This window comes from Phaenicophaeus curvirostris, chromosome 4, assembly GCF_032191515.1.
Source record: "Phaenicophaeus curvirostris isolate KB17595 chromosome 4, BPBGC_Pcur_1.0, whole genome shotgun sequence".
In the NCBI taxonomy this organism is placed as follows: Eukaryota; Metazoa; Chordata; class Aves; order Cuculiformes; family Cuculidae; genus Phaenicophaeus; species Phaenicophaeus curvirostris.
The window spans coordinates 44,343,012-44,358,233 of NC_091395.1; the positions used below are offsets into that span (position 1 = coordinate 44,343,012).

The window sequence follows — 15,222 nt, forward strand, 5'->3', positions numbered from 1 at the left end:
GCTATAGGATGAGACTGGAAAGGCCAAGTAGCAACACATGCCTGGCATACACAAGCCAAGAACTTTGACAGAACAAGATACAGCACAGAAGCTTCTATCCAAAAAGGGCAGCTAGCCAAACAAAGCAATGTGACTCAGAGGTAGCAAAATTTAAATATTTAATAACCTTACTTAAAAATACTAGACTTGTTCATTCTTTGTATATACTGAGGAATACTACATTTAAATTCAGCATATGCTGCTTCACTGGTCCAGTGGGGATTTCCACTTGTGCTACTTGATTCCCATTGTCTTGCATTTCTTTTAAGGTGATAAAGATGCTCTTTAGAAGATTCTAGCAGATCCACTGCTTAATTCTGCATCACTTCAGACCCACACCAACAAAGACAGACTTAATCCTGTTGTGTTCTGTTCCTTAAGAGTCTAAAAGCTCTATCCCCAACACCTATACACCCTCCTTCTCCTATTTTGTTTGGGCTTCATTAATTCCTTTCAACATCTCTACTCTTGTGTTTTTTCTATACCTACTTGTTTTTCCTACTGCTTGCTCTGTAACACCTCTTCCTTCATTCCCTGGCATCCATTCTCATCTCTTCTCTATGATATGTGCTGAGGTGTCACTTCTTCCCTTCACCTGTTCTTTGCCACCATCTGCTAAAAAGCAGCAAATGCATCAGTCCAGATGGACTGAGCAGCAGCTGCCTTTGCTATGTGTGAAGACATTTATTCTGTCAAGTTCACTGAATCTCTAACTTCAGAAGCCAAAAACGAGCAAACAACTTTACAGAGGCAGGACTCTAAAGACTATTTATTAGAAAGCCTGTGTTCATACCCACCCCATACAGTAACAAATCTTTTCTCCTTTCTACCAAAAGCATTCTTGATTGATCTCCTCATGTAAATATACAAGCAATTACTGACTTTGTAAAAAATCTCAAACAGTAGATGAATATTAATATCCAAATACTTTCTTCTCATTTTATTCTTCAGAACACATTTCCATTCTGTTTCTACTGATGATCGAGAGGAGTGCTGTTAGCTACAGAGGTTGTAGCTCCTACAGTAAGACAGGCATCAGTAAAAACACTTAAGTATAACTAGTATGCAGGTTACCAAGACTGCTGAAAGCCTAAAGGCACCTGTACACCTCAGTTAACCTCTATTCCCAATCTTCATAACATACATATATACACACACATATGCATATACACACACTTGAGATAGAAAGCTCACTGCTCTGAACTGCAATTACATTACACTGATCCCACATGCTTTTTCACACTTGCAGAGGCTGTTTATTCCCCTGCATATATTGGGACACAACTACCATCAATATACATTTGTATATTTGCAATCTCACTTAAGGGAGAGGTGTTAATTCAACTTCAGTAACTGTGGTAATTAAATACTTGTGCCTCTACTGCATGTAAGAAACTCAGGGAAGCTACATCCTTTCAATAATGCTCAGAGGTCCTTAAGACTGCCAGTATTATGACAACCTAAGGCCCCTCATCCTCAAAATATGATGCCCCAGGTTTTGCTATATGGTAAAACAAGCTATCCAAGAGAACTTCAAAGTTTGTCATTAAACTGCCTTAAAAGCCACTTTCATCTTCTGGAAGAGAACTCCACTAAAAAAACTCCTTTTATTGAAGCTTCTTGGAGGCAATAGTAAGTTAAACCAACTTAAAATTAGTTTTGTTTACGTAAGCAGGATGCCACATCATGAAATTAACTTGTAAAGCTTGCAGACTAAAATGGCACAGATTTTTTTTAAGTGCACTAATTACATTAGCAGGAATTTCTAGGCAGCGTATGTATGCTAAGGGATAGTCTCATGTTCTTGCAAATCAGTTTCTTATTAACCATAGCTCTATGGTTAATGGTTATATCTTAGCTTGAAAACCAGTTGTCTACTACTCACTGAATATTGTTTACAGGATATTGTTTTCCTGAACCTTACCTCAAGATTTCATACGTACGTGCAAGAGTCAAAAAGAAAGTGTTCCTCAGTAGTTCAGTACAACAAACAGATGCTTACCTCAACAACTCTCTCAAACATATGAGCCAAGGGCAGGAATGATATCAGAACATCATCAGAGGAAGGCATAAATGTTTTCTGAAAATGTTAGAGTTTAAGTTTAATTTTAGTCATTGATACTCTATTTTGCCCAAGTAAAACAACAATGAAACCTAGCATCTAAACTTTAGAGCACAGTTCTCATTTCAGCTTTGTTTATAATCAAGCTGCACTGTCTTTTTCATTAAAAAGCAATAAGTTCCAGCATCAGTAAACATATTGCAGAAACAGTAATCTTGGAGTTGAGAACAGCAACCAGATTACTACAACTTATCATTCATACAATCATGAATAGAAGCAAATTCCAAGAGAAACCACAGAAGGTTCCATTATATGTATTGGGACAGAAAGGGGAAACAAAGTTAGAGCAGTACACCTTGAAGGTATAAAAAAATGCACATTTTCATCTTAGATCAGAAAGTTCATTTATCCAATTTACCATAAGGTTGACACCAATTTACCATAAGGCTGATACCAAAAGTACCTTACACGATCTAGCTGTAAGACTAGTTGCCCAATTTGAAACAATTCTGTAAGCAGAATACTTGGCAAAATAAGTATAATTATATTTAATTATCTGTATGTGTTAGAACAGTCTTCTTAGCTAGCCTGCAGATGAAATTAAGTAGTATACTGTAAAATGAAACTTAACACTGTATCAAGGAAAATTACAATGCTTCTCATTTATGCAGGGGCTTTCATTATTTTGGGGGACTTAAAATGCATTATAGCTTCTCCTGTCCTTAGTGGAAGAAGGTTAGCCTCCACAGAAACCCTCTAATACAGAGTTAGCACTAATGACAAACACTATAAACCCATCACAGAATGTAATGTAGAGTCACATCAGGATCTTCAAAACATTTTTCTTTTATCAGACCAAATGGTTAATTTGTCAGGTTCTTGACCCTGACAGAAGAAACCAACACTGACTTCTGACCTACTATGGGCAGAACACTATTAAGTTACTTTTTCACTTGGACCCTACCAAAAGTTAAAGGCCAAAGTTAATGAGATTTCAACATTTGTTTTACTCCCAAGATTATTCCCTTCATGTAGATCCACAATGTTAAACTTTGTGGCTTACCTCTGTAGTTTTCACAAAAGCTGAAGCATTGCTGACTATGTTTTGATGAGTGATCATAGCTCCTTTGGGGTTCCCTAAGGAAGAAGCACATCAGGATGCAACAGTGAAATTTAGATCCTTCACATTACCAAGCAATGGTAAAATTTATCTAATAGCATTTAAATCAGTCCCTTTGATATTAATACCTTTCTTTGTATATCATTTAAACAAGGACAGGGAACTTGCTAACACTTTCAAGAACAGCTGGTAAGTTTAGTAAGCATACATTGAAGTCCTAAATTTTCATGAGGGCAAATCCTTTAAGAAATCATGCTTATTGGATAAGTAACATAAGTAATTTCTCATTCAAAATTCAACATTTCAGTGAAGATGCAGCTATCAAACCCAGACTTAATTTCTATTCTTACCATCTGCTTTAAAAACATAGCTCTTCCCTATTGTGCCCTGCCAGAGCTGGATATTATCACACTGGTGTCAAGCACATGACATCAAGACAGTTTTTCTGGTTTGATTTTACAGCAAGGTTTCATAGAGATAACAAGTTTTGCTAATATAATAAAAAAAAGACTATGGAAGAATTTCAAGTCTGAAGTCTGTTGCAGAGTTCTTATTATAATGGAAATACAGGTTCAGTACTTATTTCCAAGGCTAAAAATTTAACATCTCCATCCCTCAATACTGCAACGCTGTATTGATCAATGGGTAAAGAAAGGGAACCTTACCATAAAACTCCCCCATTTACTACTTGCCAAAAACCTGCAGCAGCAGGGGAGAGTCTTGGGGAAAAGTAAGGAGGAGGGCTTCTGAATTAATTTTGCATATACAGGATAATAAATCTGCATAACAACATAATGAAGTGTACCTGTCGTTCCACTGGTGAAACAGATGACTGCTAGATCTTCTGGCTTTGGAGGCTATGAGAGTTAAGAAAGTATTAGTATGGTTAAGATAGCATGGAAAAAGATTTTTCTTGGACAAAAACATTGAAATAATAGTGTTACTTTTGAGATAAGATTTACTTGTTTGATGTATAGGGTGCTATTCAGCTTCAGATTAATTAACTAATACCATACTTACCATTGGTTTTTGCCTGTGTGCTTTTCCTAGCTCCTGGAGAAAGGAGAGAAAGAGAAGGCAGTTTAGACACAAGCACATAACCTTTTCTGTTTTAATTTTTCCAGACAAACATTACCAAACACCATACTATTCCATTATGTAGACTGTCTATTAAAGAACTTTATCTTACTAGATGTTAGCCAAAGGCTTTTAAAGATCTATAGAATTACTACCATGTTCTACAAATACAAAAGAAAACTAATCTAAAACTCAGACGTTTTTCCCAGCTAGTAAACCAGAAGCCACTCACTAGGGAAGCTCCTGTTTAAGCAGTGTTATGACAAGTTACAGCAGACAATTCCGTACCTCCTGCAGAAGTCATGAGCCACTGACAACCTTTGAATAGATGAAGCAAGATTCATCTCAGTAAGTACCTTGCACCAACAACACTTTGTGAGAAGGAATACAGTTTCCCCAAGAAGGGTCACTGGGTGTTCATACTCCTTTTATACTGAAGAGCAGAGAGCACAAGATTCTCTCCTCCAGGACATCTTCTCCTTCCCTATCCCTCCTTGGGATTTTTCAGACCTTATCATTAGTGATGCCATACTTCTTTAGGCAGAAAGGAATGGATACCAAAGAGATCCTTTCATCATTAAGAATCATAGAATCATAGAATCATAGAATCATAGAATCATAGAATCATAGAATCATAGAATCATAGAATCATAGAATCATAGAATCATAGAATCATAGAATCATAGAATCATAGAATCATAGAATCATAGAATCATAGAATCATAGAATCATAGAATCATAGAATCATAGAATCATAGAATCATAGAATCATAGAATCATAGAATCATAGAATCATAGAATCATAGAATCACCAGGTTGGAAGAGACCCACCGGATCATCGAGTCCAACCATTCCTATCAAACACTAAACCATGCCCTTCAGCACCTTGTCCACCCATGCCTTAAACACCTCCAGGGAAGGTGAATCAACCACCTCCCTGGGCAGCCTCCGCCAGTGCCCAATGACCCCCTCTGTGAAGAACTCCTTCCCAATGTCCAGCCCAAATCTCCCCTGGCGGAACTTGAGGCCATAAGTTTATGATTGGACTTAGTGATCTGAAAGGTCTCCTCCAACATAAACAGTTCTGTGATTCTGCAATTCTATGAACCAAAATGTACCAGGGAACAATGCAGGATTGCCTCTGCCAATCTTGTTTCTAACTCCTTATCACTTGATGCTTTGCTGCCTATCTGAGGAGTCAAGGGTAAGGTGCCTGTTCCTATGGGTAGCAAGTCAGCAAAGGTACTATTACAGAATCACAGAATAACCAGGTTGGAAGAGACCCACCGGATCACCGAGTCCAACCGTTCCTACCAAACACTAAACCATATCCCTCAGCACCTCGTCCACCCGTGCCTTAAACACCTCCAGGGAAGGTGACTCAACCACCTCCCTGGGCACTGGATAAAGCAATTAAAAGGAAATATGTGAAAGCTGACGTTCAATATCCATGAGCTTTAAAGTTTCAAATCAAGACTTATTACTGTCATCCCCATTTAAAACTAGAAACAATACTAGCTTAAGGACTTAAATTAAAATGGACCTTTTGTTAAGAATACCTTCTGAATCACCCTTTCAGAGCAGACATCAACCTCACCATTGCCTTCACATTCCAAGTACACAACAACAGCATTATGTGTTCCTTTACTAGCCCTAGACTTCCTTTTGTATGATGCACTTCTTGGATTACTCTGAGATGTTTAAGAAAACCAATGTCTGGAAACAGTTAACATTCCCATACCTGTAAGTCTGCCCTTTTGAAATAGTACCATTATGCAAAAATTTGCCCCTATGAAACCCTAGCTGTCTGTTCAAGACAACAGCATCTGCATTTCAAATACCAGCAGAAGGTTGATACTTCCCTACAGCCTGTTTTGAGCAAGATCTGGTATTTCCTGAATGCACTGCTAAGATCTTGAAACTTCTTTTGATCTCCTAGAACAGAACTTCAACTTCTCTTCCTATTGAAGAGCCATTTATTCACAGCTACTCAGTTCTAAGTAACTACAGCATACATACAGATGCTAAAACATCAAAAGTCAAACTTAAGGCATCTGGGAGATACACAGAGGAATTGGTCACATAACCTACGAAGCACAGCTGAGCAATAAACTCAAGACAGAAATCCTGAAAACAAATACTTAAAACTAGAAATACTAATTCTAATCTAAGCTCCTACATAGTCCATAGTTGCCTTTCGGGAGAAACAAAAAGCCTCCATCCCTTGAAAAAAAAAAAGTGACAAAATGTATTTCCACTTACCAAAACACTACCAGAAATATTTAAAATTTGCCTAACTTATGAGATTTAGATAAGAGGCTCTTGGAACACCTATTACTGCATTAATTCAAATATCAAGTAGTGGTGTTAAGAGCTACAAAGTACTACAGAAGTTTAGATGTTTCAGTTGTGACTTCCTGACTTAAAGATAACATTCACACCCTAGTTTTGTTTTCTATAGCTAGAAGACCCAGTGGAAAGCACCTTTCTCTGCCAAAACCAGTTCAACTCAAGGAAAGCAGCTGATTTCAGCATACCAACATGCAGCTGGGACAATCCTTTCCCAAATTTAACCCAACCCTTTTGCTAGAAAGCTACAGTACTATAAGCCACAAACACTGCATAATGTTTTTAGCCCCATGTCAAACTGGCAGCCTTGCTGAGGCTAGTTAGCAGCGATAGTTTATCATCTTTAAAAGACATGCTGCATTTTGGTATCTTTACCAGAAGGTGGCCCTGTTAACAAAGCAGTTAAGAGTTAAGACACCTGTACGAGACACTTATTTGGAGATACTTCAGTCATAGCGAGGCAAGCCTTGACCAGAACTCCAGCTGGAATCAGGATAAACACCCAACTTCAATCTCAGTGAAGATACACTTTAGGCAATTTGATCTAGGGACAGAGCTCTTCAAATAATGAGTTATGAAATAAACTCACATAAGGCATCTAATACAGACAAAACTACAAGCAAAAGACTTGCACATTAGGTGGCTAAGCAAAATAGTTTCTATTTCCAAAACCTGTAAGTATCATTCCCTTACGTTACCATAAACTTACCCTGGAAACGTCTACTGCCGTTTACCTCCTCCCTACGTTTTGTATATTCAGTGTACAGGGGAAGATGGCATTTTTCGCAAGATCAAAGCGCACACAGGCTCTTTTTGAAAGAAATATTTCTGAAATATTAGTCACAGTATATAACTATGATGTTACTGCTTCACATGGGCAAGCCTTAACACTCAGATCCAGTGTTCAGCCTGGACTATGTTAACAAGATTTTGCTCTGTCATCTTGGCACACACATTTTAAACATTGTGAAACACTATTTGTAAGTTGTTTTCCTTCCATTTAAAAAAAAAATCTGTGCAAAATTCATGCAAGAGATGATTCAAGATACTTAACTATCTACCACATTTTGTTCACAGTGCAAAAATCTGTTCAGTCTTCTTCCTCTGCATGTAAATGGGATGGAAGCAGCAGAATAGGTTAACTGGGCTTACCTCTATTTCTCTCATGCTGAAGACTTCCACTCCACACTTTTTGCCACGTTCCACAAGATCTGTGCCAAAAGACTCCATGATAACAATGGTGTTGAGTATTGGCATTTCTCCCTTTTCCACACTGTTTAGCAGCAGTTTGGCCTTGTCAGGTTTGTCACAGAAAACCAATGACAAGTCAGCTGGTGAAAGAGAAAGACATCAATATGACAAGTTTAGACTAGGTCCACACATGTTTCAGAACATAATGAACGGGGTAATGAAAGGTTCTTGTAAAGAAGGCCACAGTTTTGCCCTCAATTCGCTCTATCATGCATTCAACAGTTGCTGAACTACTTCAAGTGCCCTACCTTTGTTCACAATGTATGTAATTGCTTCATTTCCCAGTGTATCATAGAGCGGTACCACCACCATTGAGAATGCGTAGCACCCCTGTTCAATGATAACCCACTGCAAAAAAGAAGAGGCACGAGTCAGTTTGCTTAGGATAACAGACCTCCAAGACAGACTCATATTTGGATTCTAAGAAGGCAGTCAATAGGTTAGAACTTATTTGGACAAGTCTTTCTAAAAAAAAGCAGCTGTTAGTATCATTTCTCTAATTTGAGGACATGGAAAAGAATAAAGAAAAGAATAAAGAAAAGAAAGAATAAAGAAAAAATAAAGAATAGAAAGAATGTGGAAAGAATAAAGAAAAGATAATTGGAAAGAATAAAGAAAAAATAATTAATAAGGAAATATGGGAAATAATCCAAAGAAATAAAATTCAACTCTGCCCACAAGAGTAATTTTAAGTACTTTCAAAAAAACAGTTAACATCTGTCTCCTTACTTTACCTATTAATAGAAAGACTTGGAGTAAGAGTACAGTGGTTTTTTTTTTTTTTCTTAGTTTTAGGTTATTGAGGTAGCCAAAGCTTTCAATATTCTATATTACTATGGTATATGAATCAGTGAAGGACTTGGTCATGACTTGACACATTAAATTTATATACGTACAATACTCTTATACCTCTTATCTGCCCCTCATTTGATGGGCAGAGATGCAACACAGGCAGTTAAATTAGAAGTCCTTTGGAAAGCCAGCTCCACAAAGTTTTTCAGCATTTGATGACTAACCATTCTTCTTTAAAGGAATCTAATCTGAAGACTTCTATTAAAAAATCTAATTACATCCCTGTAAGCTGCAATAAGAAGGATTTGCCTGCTAATAAGTGTAGTACTCAAACATAATGGATATTGCAGCCTTATTGTATGTGATGCAAGCTGACAACACTTTACAGCCAGCTTGATTTCATCCAAAGTACCATCAAGCTGAAATAGTCATGCAATTCTTTCTCCAGACAGTAGCTACTGGGTACAATTTGTAAACTCGCTACACCAAAACAGCACAGAACTCCTGAAATGGGAGCCTCTGGACACATGAAGAGGCCAGTGGAACTGGAATGTTTCAGGTTTTCTCAAAGAGGGGCAACAAAAATTCTCAGACACTGTACCTTTAGTCAATTCCAGTTATAGGAACAAACAGCGTGTATCTTAAAGTTATCAGACCTTACAACTCAACAAGGACTGCATTAACAAGGGTGCTTGTTTCCTTTCCCCACTTCCAGACAGTCACAGTTTCCAGTGTTTTTACAGGACACTAGCCAGTTACCTCACCCTCACATGATGACAAACATCATTCAGCTCATATCTAGTATAGGGGTTATGTTAAAAGTTGCTAAATCTCAGTTTTATGAACTGTTTATTATGGGCAAGTTTCCTAAAGAAAGTTCTCTACTGACTGAGACACCCTTAGATGCAGGCATTTTTTCCTGAAAACATTTCACAGAATCAAAGAACAGTTTGGATTGAAAGTGACCATAAAGATTATCCAGCTCCAACCTCCTTGCCATGGGACACCTTCCAAAAGATCAGGTTGCTCAAAGCCTCACGGAACCTGGTCTTGAACACCTTCAGGAATGGGGCATCCGTGACTTGTCTGGGCAACCTGTTCCAGTGCCTCACCACCCTCGCAGCAAAAAAATTCTTAATATCTAATCTAAACTCCCCTCTTTCAGCTTAAAACTGTTACCCCTCATCCTATCACTGCACTCCCTGATAAAGATCCCCACCCCAGCTTTCCTGTAGGGTCCCCTTTAAGTACTGGAAGCTGCTATAAAGTCTTCCTGGAGCCTTCTCTTCTCCAGGCTGAACAACCCAAACTCTCTCAGCCTGTCCTTATAGCAGAGGTGCTCCAGCCCTCCAATTTACACAATGGGTAAGTTGTATAACTCGTCCAAAAAGAGTTCTTATAAAAATAGTATGAGGCCAACTGACAGGTAAGCAGTCTTTCGTGCAGACATTAGAGACAAGTCTAACCAGACACACCTATGCCAGCCATGAAAGGGTCCACTGGATATTTCTCTCTCAGATAGCATCCCCCTATATGTGTAACCATCAGCCTGAAGTGTAGTTACTTTTAATGGGATAGGTGGTCTACTACAGCAGACTTCATAAGTCACACGCAGTCATAAAAGCTTCCTGTTGGTGTCTCCAACAACTCTTGCACATCATTATCAGTACAGCCACCAGCATCTTTATTTCCAGGACTATTAACACATTCTTCCATTTTGGCTTCTAAAGTTAGAAGCATTTAAATATAAGTATCAAACACTGACACTAGTTCTCTACCAAAGCAGAAGCAAGCAACTAGTACTGAATATAGACATCAGTCTCAAAGTTTCAACTTATTTTCTGACATAGCTTTGATCTTCTATCAAGAGACACTATTTCACCATCTTGCTTCCTCAAATCAAAACAACTTCCTCCCTTGCAGAAGAAATCATCTGTCTTCCAGTTACTCAAAGAGAAAGTAAAAGTTTTTATTTCTAAATCCAAGTTTAAGTGAACATTCAAGCAAGTAATGTACTAGGGTTTTCCCCACTAGTTCAGGAAACAACTACTGGGAAAATCCCCTTACAAATGTGAATAATTTTTCAAAAAAATTTCACATACTGTCCTGTCTGGATTAGTAATTATGTCAGGGATGTCACAACAACAATCCAGTATTTTTCAGCAGGGAAAATCCCAGATTTAAAATTTGCTAGTTTAAACAAGTCTTTCCAGCTCATTCCTGACCAAACTCAAAGCCTGCTGGAGTAATGCCTATTTTGTCTCTGTGATCCAGGAGCAGACCACACTACCATACACTCCTTCAGAAAATACACTGACCCAGCAGTCAAAGCCTTTACACCCAAAGGTCTATAGAAAAACAGTTCAAACTGGCACAACACTAATATCTGGCTCCTTTTTTTCCCACTTCCAGTTCATAATGTTATATACACGAGACTGAATTGAAGAGTCTAACACTAACAGCTCCCTAGCCAGAGATACCCCAGACCTTCTTATTACATTAATAGAACTCTAGCTGTTACAACTGGAATTTCAGCAGGAGAATCCAAACAGGAAACTACTGCAAATTTGAAAGTATGGAAAAGTTTCATATATTTTTTCCTCATCTGTACAAGGCTAGAGTTAGGGTTTTTTGGGGTTTTTTTTTTTTTGGAGTCTGGATTGGAGAAGAGGGTCAAGGGCACTTGTAACACAGCTCGCATTTTAATAACAGCAGGGAAGGCTCAGTGACAACTGAAATCAGAAAAGATCCAACAGCAAGCTGTTACCCAGCATGACCAAGACACTGATACAACTTCTAACCTTGTCAACATTGCAGACGGCTCTAGATAATGACGTTCACCTAGGAGTGTTTGATCGAGAGACAGCATATTTCTGAGAAAACTTAAGAACCAGTCTCCTGTTTTAATACAACTTCGTATTGAACTAGCTTAATGCAGCAAGTATTATGTCAAGCTACTAGGCACATAAACATAAGATAGAGAAATTCAGTCCTATTAAATATATTTAATAAATAAGTAGAGAAGTATTTACTGAATATTTCCTAATATTTTAGAAACAGTAATTTAGAACCACTTTGAGTTAAAACAGACAGGCAGTAGCTAATCAATCTGAATATCCCTATAGTTGTCTCACGTTCATAATATTAAAAGATCACCTGACAAAGAAAAGTAAATTATATTTCTGCCCCTTTATTGAACTGCAAAGAATTTTCAACTTTTGCCCTCATCAGCAGTTCTCTCTCCCAGATTCTTTGTGCTGATAGTCTCTGCCAGAGACAGAACTATCACTTCTAGCCATCTTCTATTTGTCCAAATATTTAATCACCAAGTGTTTCTTTGGGTTTTGAATGGTTCAGACATCCTGTTATTTCCAACCACTTTCAATTACCTCATACTCCAATGTCTTTTCTAAAAGAAAGCAAATGGCAATTACATTCACTAAGTACCACCTTAGCTTCCCATTAAACAGCCCTCTTCTATAAACCAGAAAGTGAAGAAAAGTACTTAAGTTCTTGTTTCCAATATTTTCTTCCTACTCTCCAGCCTCTCATTTAGCTCTGGCAGCAAAACCCCCAATATAAGACTAACAGTTGTGTCAATTACCAGCTTTGGTTCTTAGCTAAAGGTGCCATGTCTGTGGCTTGTGGGTCTAGGTCAGCCTTCAGTCTTTCCCCAACACCAAGTGGACCCTTAATATGGAAGCTCTGTGCACTGTCAAAAAGCAACAGCTATAAGAGTGGGCCACTTCACTAACAGCTAGACCACCAAAAAAAAACCACCGACAATTAAATTACCTCAGGTCTGTTTTGTGAAAAGATTCCTATGTATTGAGCATGAGATGGTTTGAAGCCTCGGTAGAGTAACGCAGAGCCCACACACTCAGCTCTGTCTGAAACCTAGAGGGGCAAAAAAAAAAAAAAGGCAAAAACAAAGTTGAGAGCAGGATCATCAGTACACAACCCTCCACATTATTTTACCTTAAGTCTTACAAAAAGAAGACCAATAATAGGTAGGAAGTAGAAGTATTCTAGGCTATTCTGAATGTCCTCTGTGACTGATAACCTAAACTCTGCAGTGTCATTACACTGCACTGATTGTGGATGCTACAGTTGCACTCAATATTCAGCAGAAGAGCTACTTAATCTAGTTGAACCTGAAAGTGCTAAGCTTAAAGAGTAAGCTCATACACAGAAAAGACTGTTATGTTGTAGTTGTATTCAAACTCTGAAGTGACCCTGGAATGATTCAGTATTGTATTTCTGCTCAGTCACAAACGCTACATATGCCATTCCATTGCTTCCTTCAGTGCCTAGAGGAACAGCACTTCTCCCTTCAAGAAGTGGGAGAATAAGGAGGCAAAACCCAGCTAGTTCTATAAGTGAAACTTGAGAAGGCTATTTCCTAAATTCTTTCCACACAGCACAAAAGTTGAATCATGTTAGTCACATGACTAAACCAGCAAAGTTTTATTAAATATATGTTGCACCTAAAGCACCCTGCAAAATCACCTTGGAAAAAACAATGTCTGCTAAGGTGTTTAATGACAATAGGCAAACTTTACACAAATTTAGAGACAACAACCGATTAATCAGGAATGACCTAAAAGTACACAGCTATTAAAGATTTGCATAAAGATATTTTTAGTGATCACTGAGAATGTCACTAGTTACAAGTATTAGTTAGCTAAACACCGTAATCAACCATTATTCAGCACTATAGAGACAAGTTGTCAATCAGCACAAGTAGCATCCATAGATAGGATTTTTCCTAGTGTAAAATCAGCCTTTAGGCAAGCACCTAAAGTAGTAGCAGTCAGAGTTCCTGACTGCTACTTCAAAGCTGCAGCCTTTCAGAGGCAGCATCCAATTCAGCAATGAGACAAAAACCTGTCAGGATAACAAAAAAATCTAAAAATAAAACCATTAATAAACCAAGTAAATGCAGGAGATGCTCTCCCCTCCTTGCAAATATTTAAGGCTGTTCCTTTAAGATACTCTAATAGGATCGAGAACCTTTCTGCAACATTCTGCTACTGCTTTAAAACATCTATAAATAATTAAGATGTTATATCACGTTACTAGATGTTGGAACCATGGTCTCAGCAAGCAAAAGGTCTAGCACTAAGTTAGACAGACTACTCACCTCTTTATAGGAGATCCACTCATATGGCTGGTTTGGTTTTCTAACACCCAGACACGGACCATTATCTAAAAAGGATAGTCAGAAGTTACTCAAAATTTAATCCACTTCCTCTCTCCTAACACCACACTAACTACAGTCTTGGTGTTAAGCCTCTAGATTCTTTGCAGAAACCTTCAGAAAACTTTTTAGAGGGGAGAAGGGGAGATGGGACAGGGAGGGAAGCTAGAGAAGGACATAGAGGCAACAACATGGTTAAGGAACACATCACTGACTTTATTCACACATCTGCTTCACAGAAGTCCGTTAAATTTGCCTTCCAGAAAGCTCACATCTAATACATTTATCATACTGCCAGGTAGATATCCCCTGTCCCCAAACACATTTCAAAAGAACCCAGACCTTTAGTTCTTGACATGGTGTTAAAAGCATTACCTTTAATTTTAGACTTACTTGATACTTGCACACCCCTTTGGAAGATATCATAAGCTGTTCTCACATCATCATAGTAGTAAATCAAGGGTTCATCACTGTTAAGAAGAGAAGACCTTCGAGCATGCTCACCGCCCTAAGAAAGCCAATTTGAAAGGTTAGACACTAACTATAAGTGAACAGGAATTTCCTGAAGGAATAAACACACCTCAAACATTAAGTTTTGTTATAAGCCTTGGAAAGTTCTGCTTGAGAGAACTTTAGCTCTTTCACCACCATGGGAGATCCACAACATTTCCCAGTATATTTTTTTAAAGAGCCAGACTGCTCCCTACACATTACTAAAAACCTGCCAGGCAAAAATCTTATTCCTCAGCTACCTATGACCACATAGAACAAATGAGAACAACAAAAATGCCCTGCGATACTCCATACTAGACAGTGTTTTTCTTAAAAAAGTTTTACTGTATTATTGCAGTACAGAGCATCATTAATTTCATCAAGCTTTCTAAATATCTTAAGCCTCAGAGCTTTCTAGATACAAGTAACTAAATCTGTGCCTGAACTGTACCATCATCCACAACACCAACAACACATTCGTATGCAACCATAGTATCTTCCTGGCCATTGGTTTATTTTCCTGTTTTTAAAGTACCCTGGAAGACCAGAGAGCATCTGTTCATGTATAAGCTACATAAACAGGTTTATCTGCAGAAGATGACATATTGCCCATGTCCACAGAAAGGGGCTAGCATATTAAAAGTACATCAGTGAGGGGAAAAAAAATAACACTAAACCAAGTTTAACTCGCTTTAGCAAAATGCTGTAGGTAAGGCAGTCCTTGTCACATCTTATAGAGTAAGTAGAAATATACACTGTGAACATGACCCAGAACAAGTTCACGACTGGCTTAATCCTGAAAACTCATAACATTAGAAATTCAACAGCATACTTGCACTC

The 15,222-nt window shown here is 38.1% G+C and overlaps 1 protein-coding gene across 1 annotated transcript in view; it reads right to left on the minus strand.

The window, feature by feature from the left end:
• ACSL1 (acyl-CoA synthetase long chain family member 1) overlaps nucleotides 1-15,222 on the minus strand; it is a 40,148-nt gene that overhangs the window by 10,932 nt on the left and 13,994 nt on the right. Inside the window, exons 3-11 of the mRNA XM_069855888.1 lie at nucleotides 14,284-14,398; nucleotides 13,834-13,898; nucleotides 12,486-12,587; nucleotides 8,147-8,246; nucleotides 7,800-7,978; nucleotides 4,242-4,274; nucleotides 4,027-4,078; nucleotides 3,165-3,238; nucleotides 2,042-2,119 (exon numbers count right to left, since the gene is read on the minus strand). Coding sequence (XP_069711989.1) covers nucleotides 2,042-2,119; nucleotides 3,165-3,238; nucleotides 4,027-4,078; nucleotides 4,242-4,274; nucleotides 7,800-7,978; nucleotides 8,147-8,246; nucleotides 12,486-12,587; nucleotides 13,834-13,898; nucleotides 14,284-14,398 — 798 coding nt within the window. The remainder of the gene's footprint in view (nucleotides 1-2,041; nucleotides 2,120-3,164; nucleotides 3,239-4,026; nucleotides 4,079-4,241; nucleotides 4,275-7,799; nucleotides 7,979-8,146; nucleotides 8,247-12,485; nucleotides 12,588-13,833; nucleotides 13,899-14,283; nucleotides 14,399-15,222) is intronic.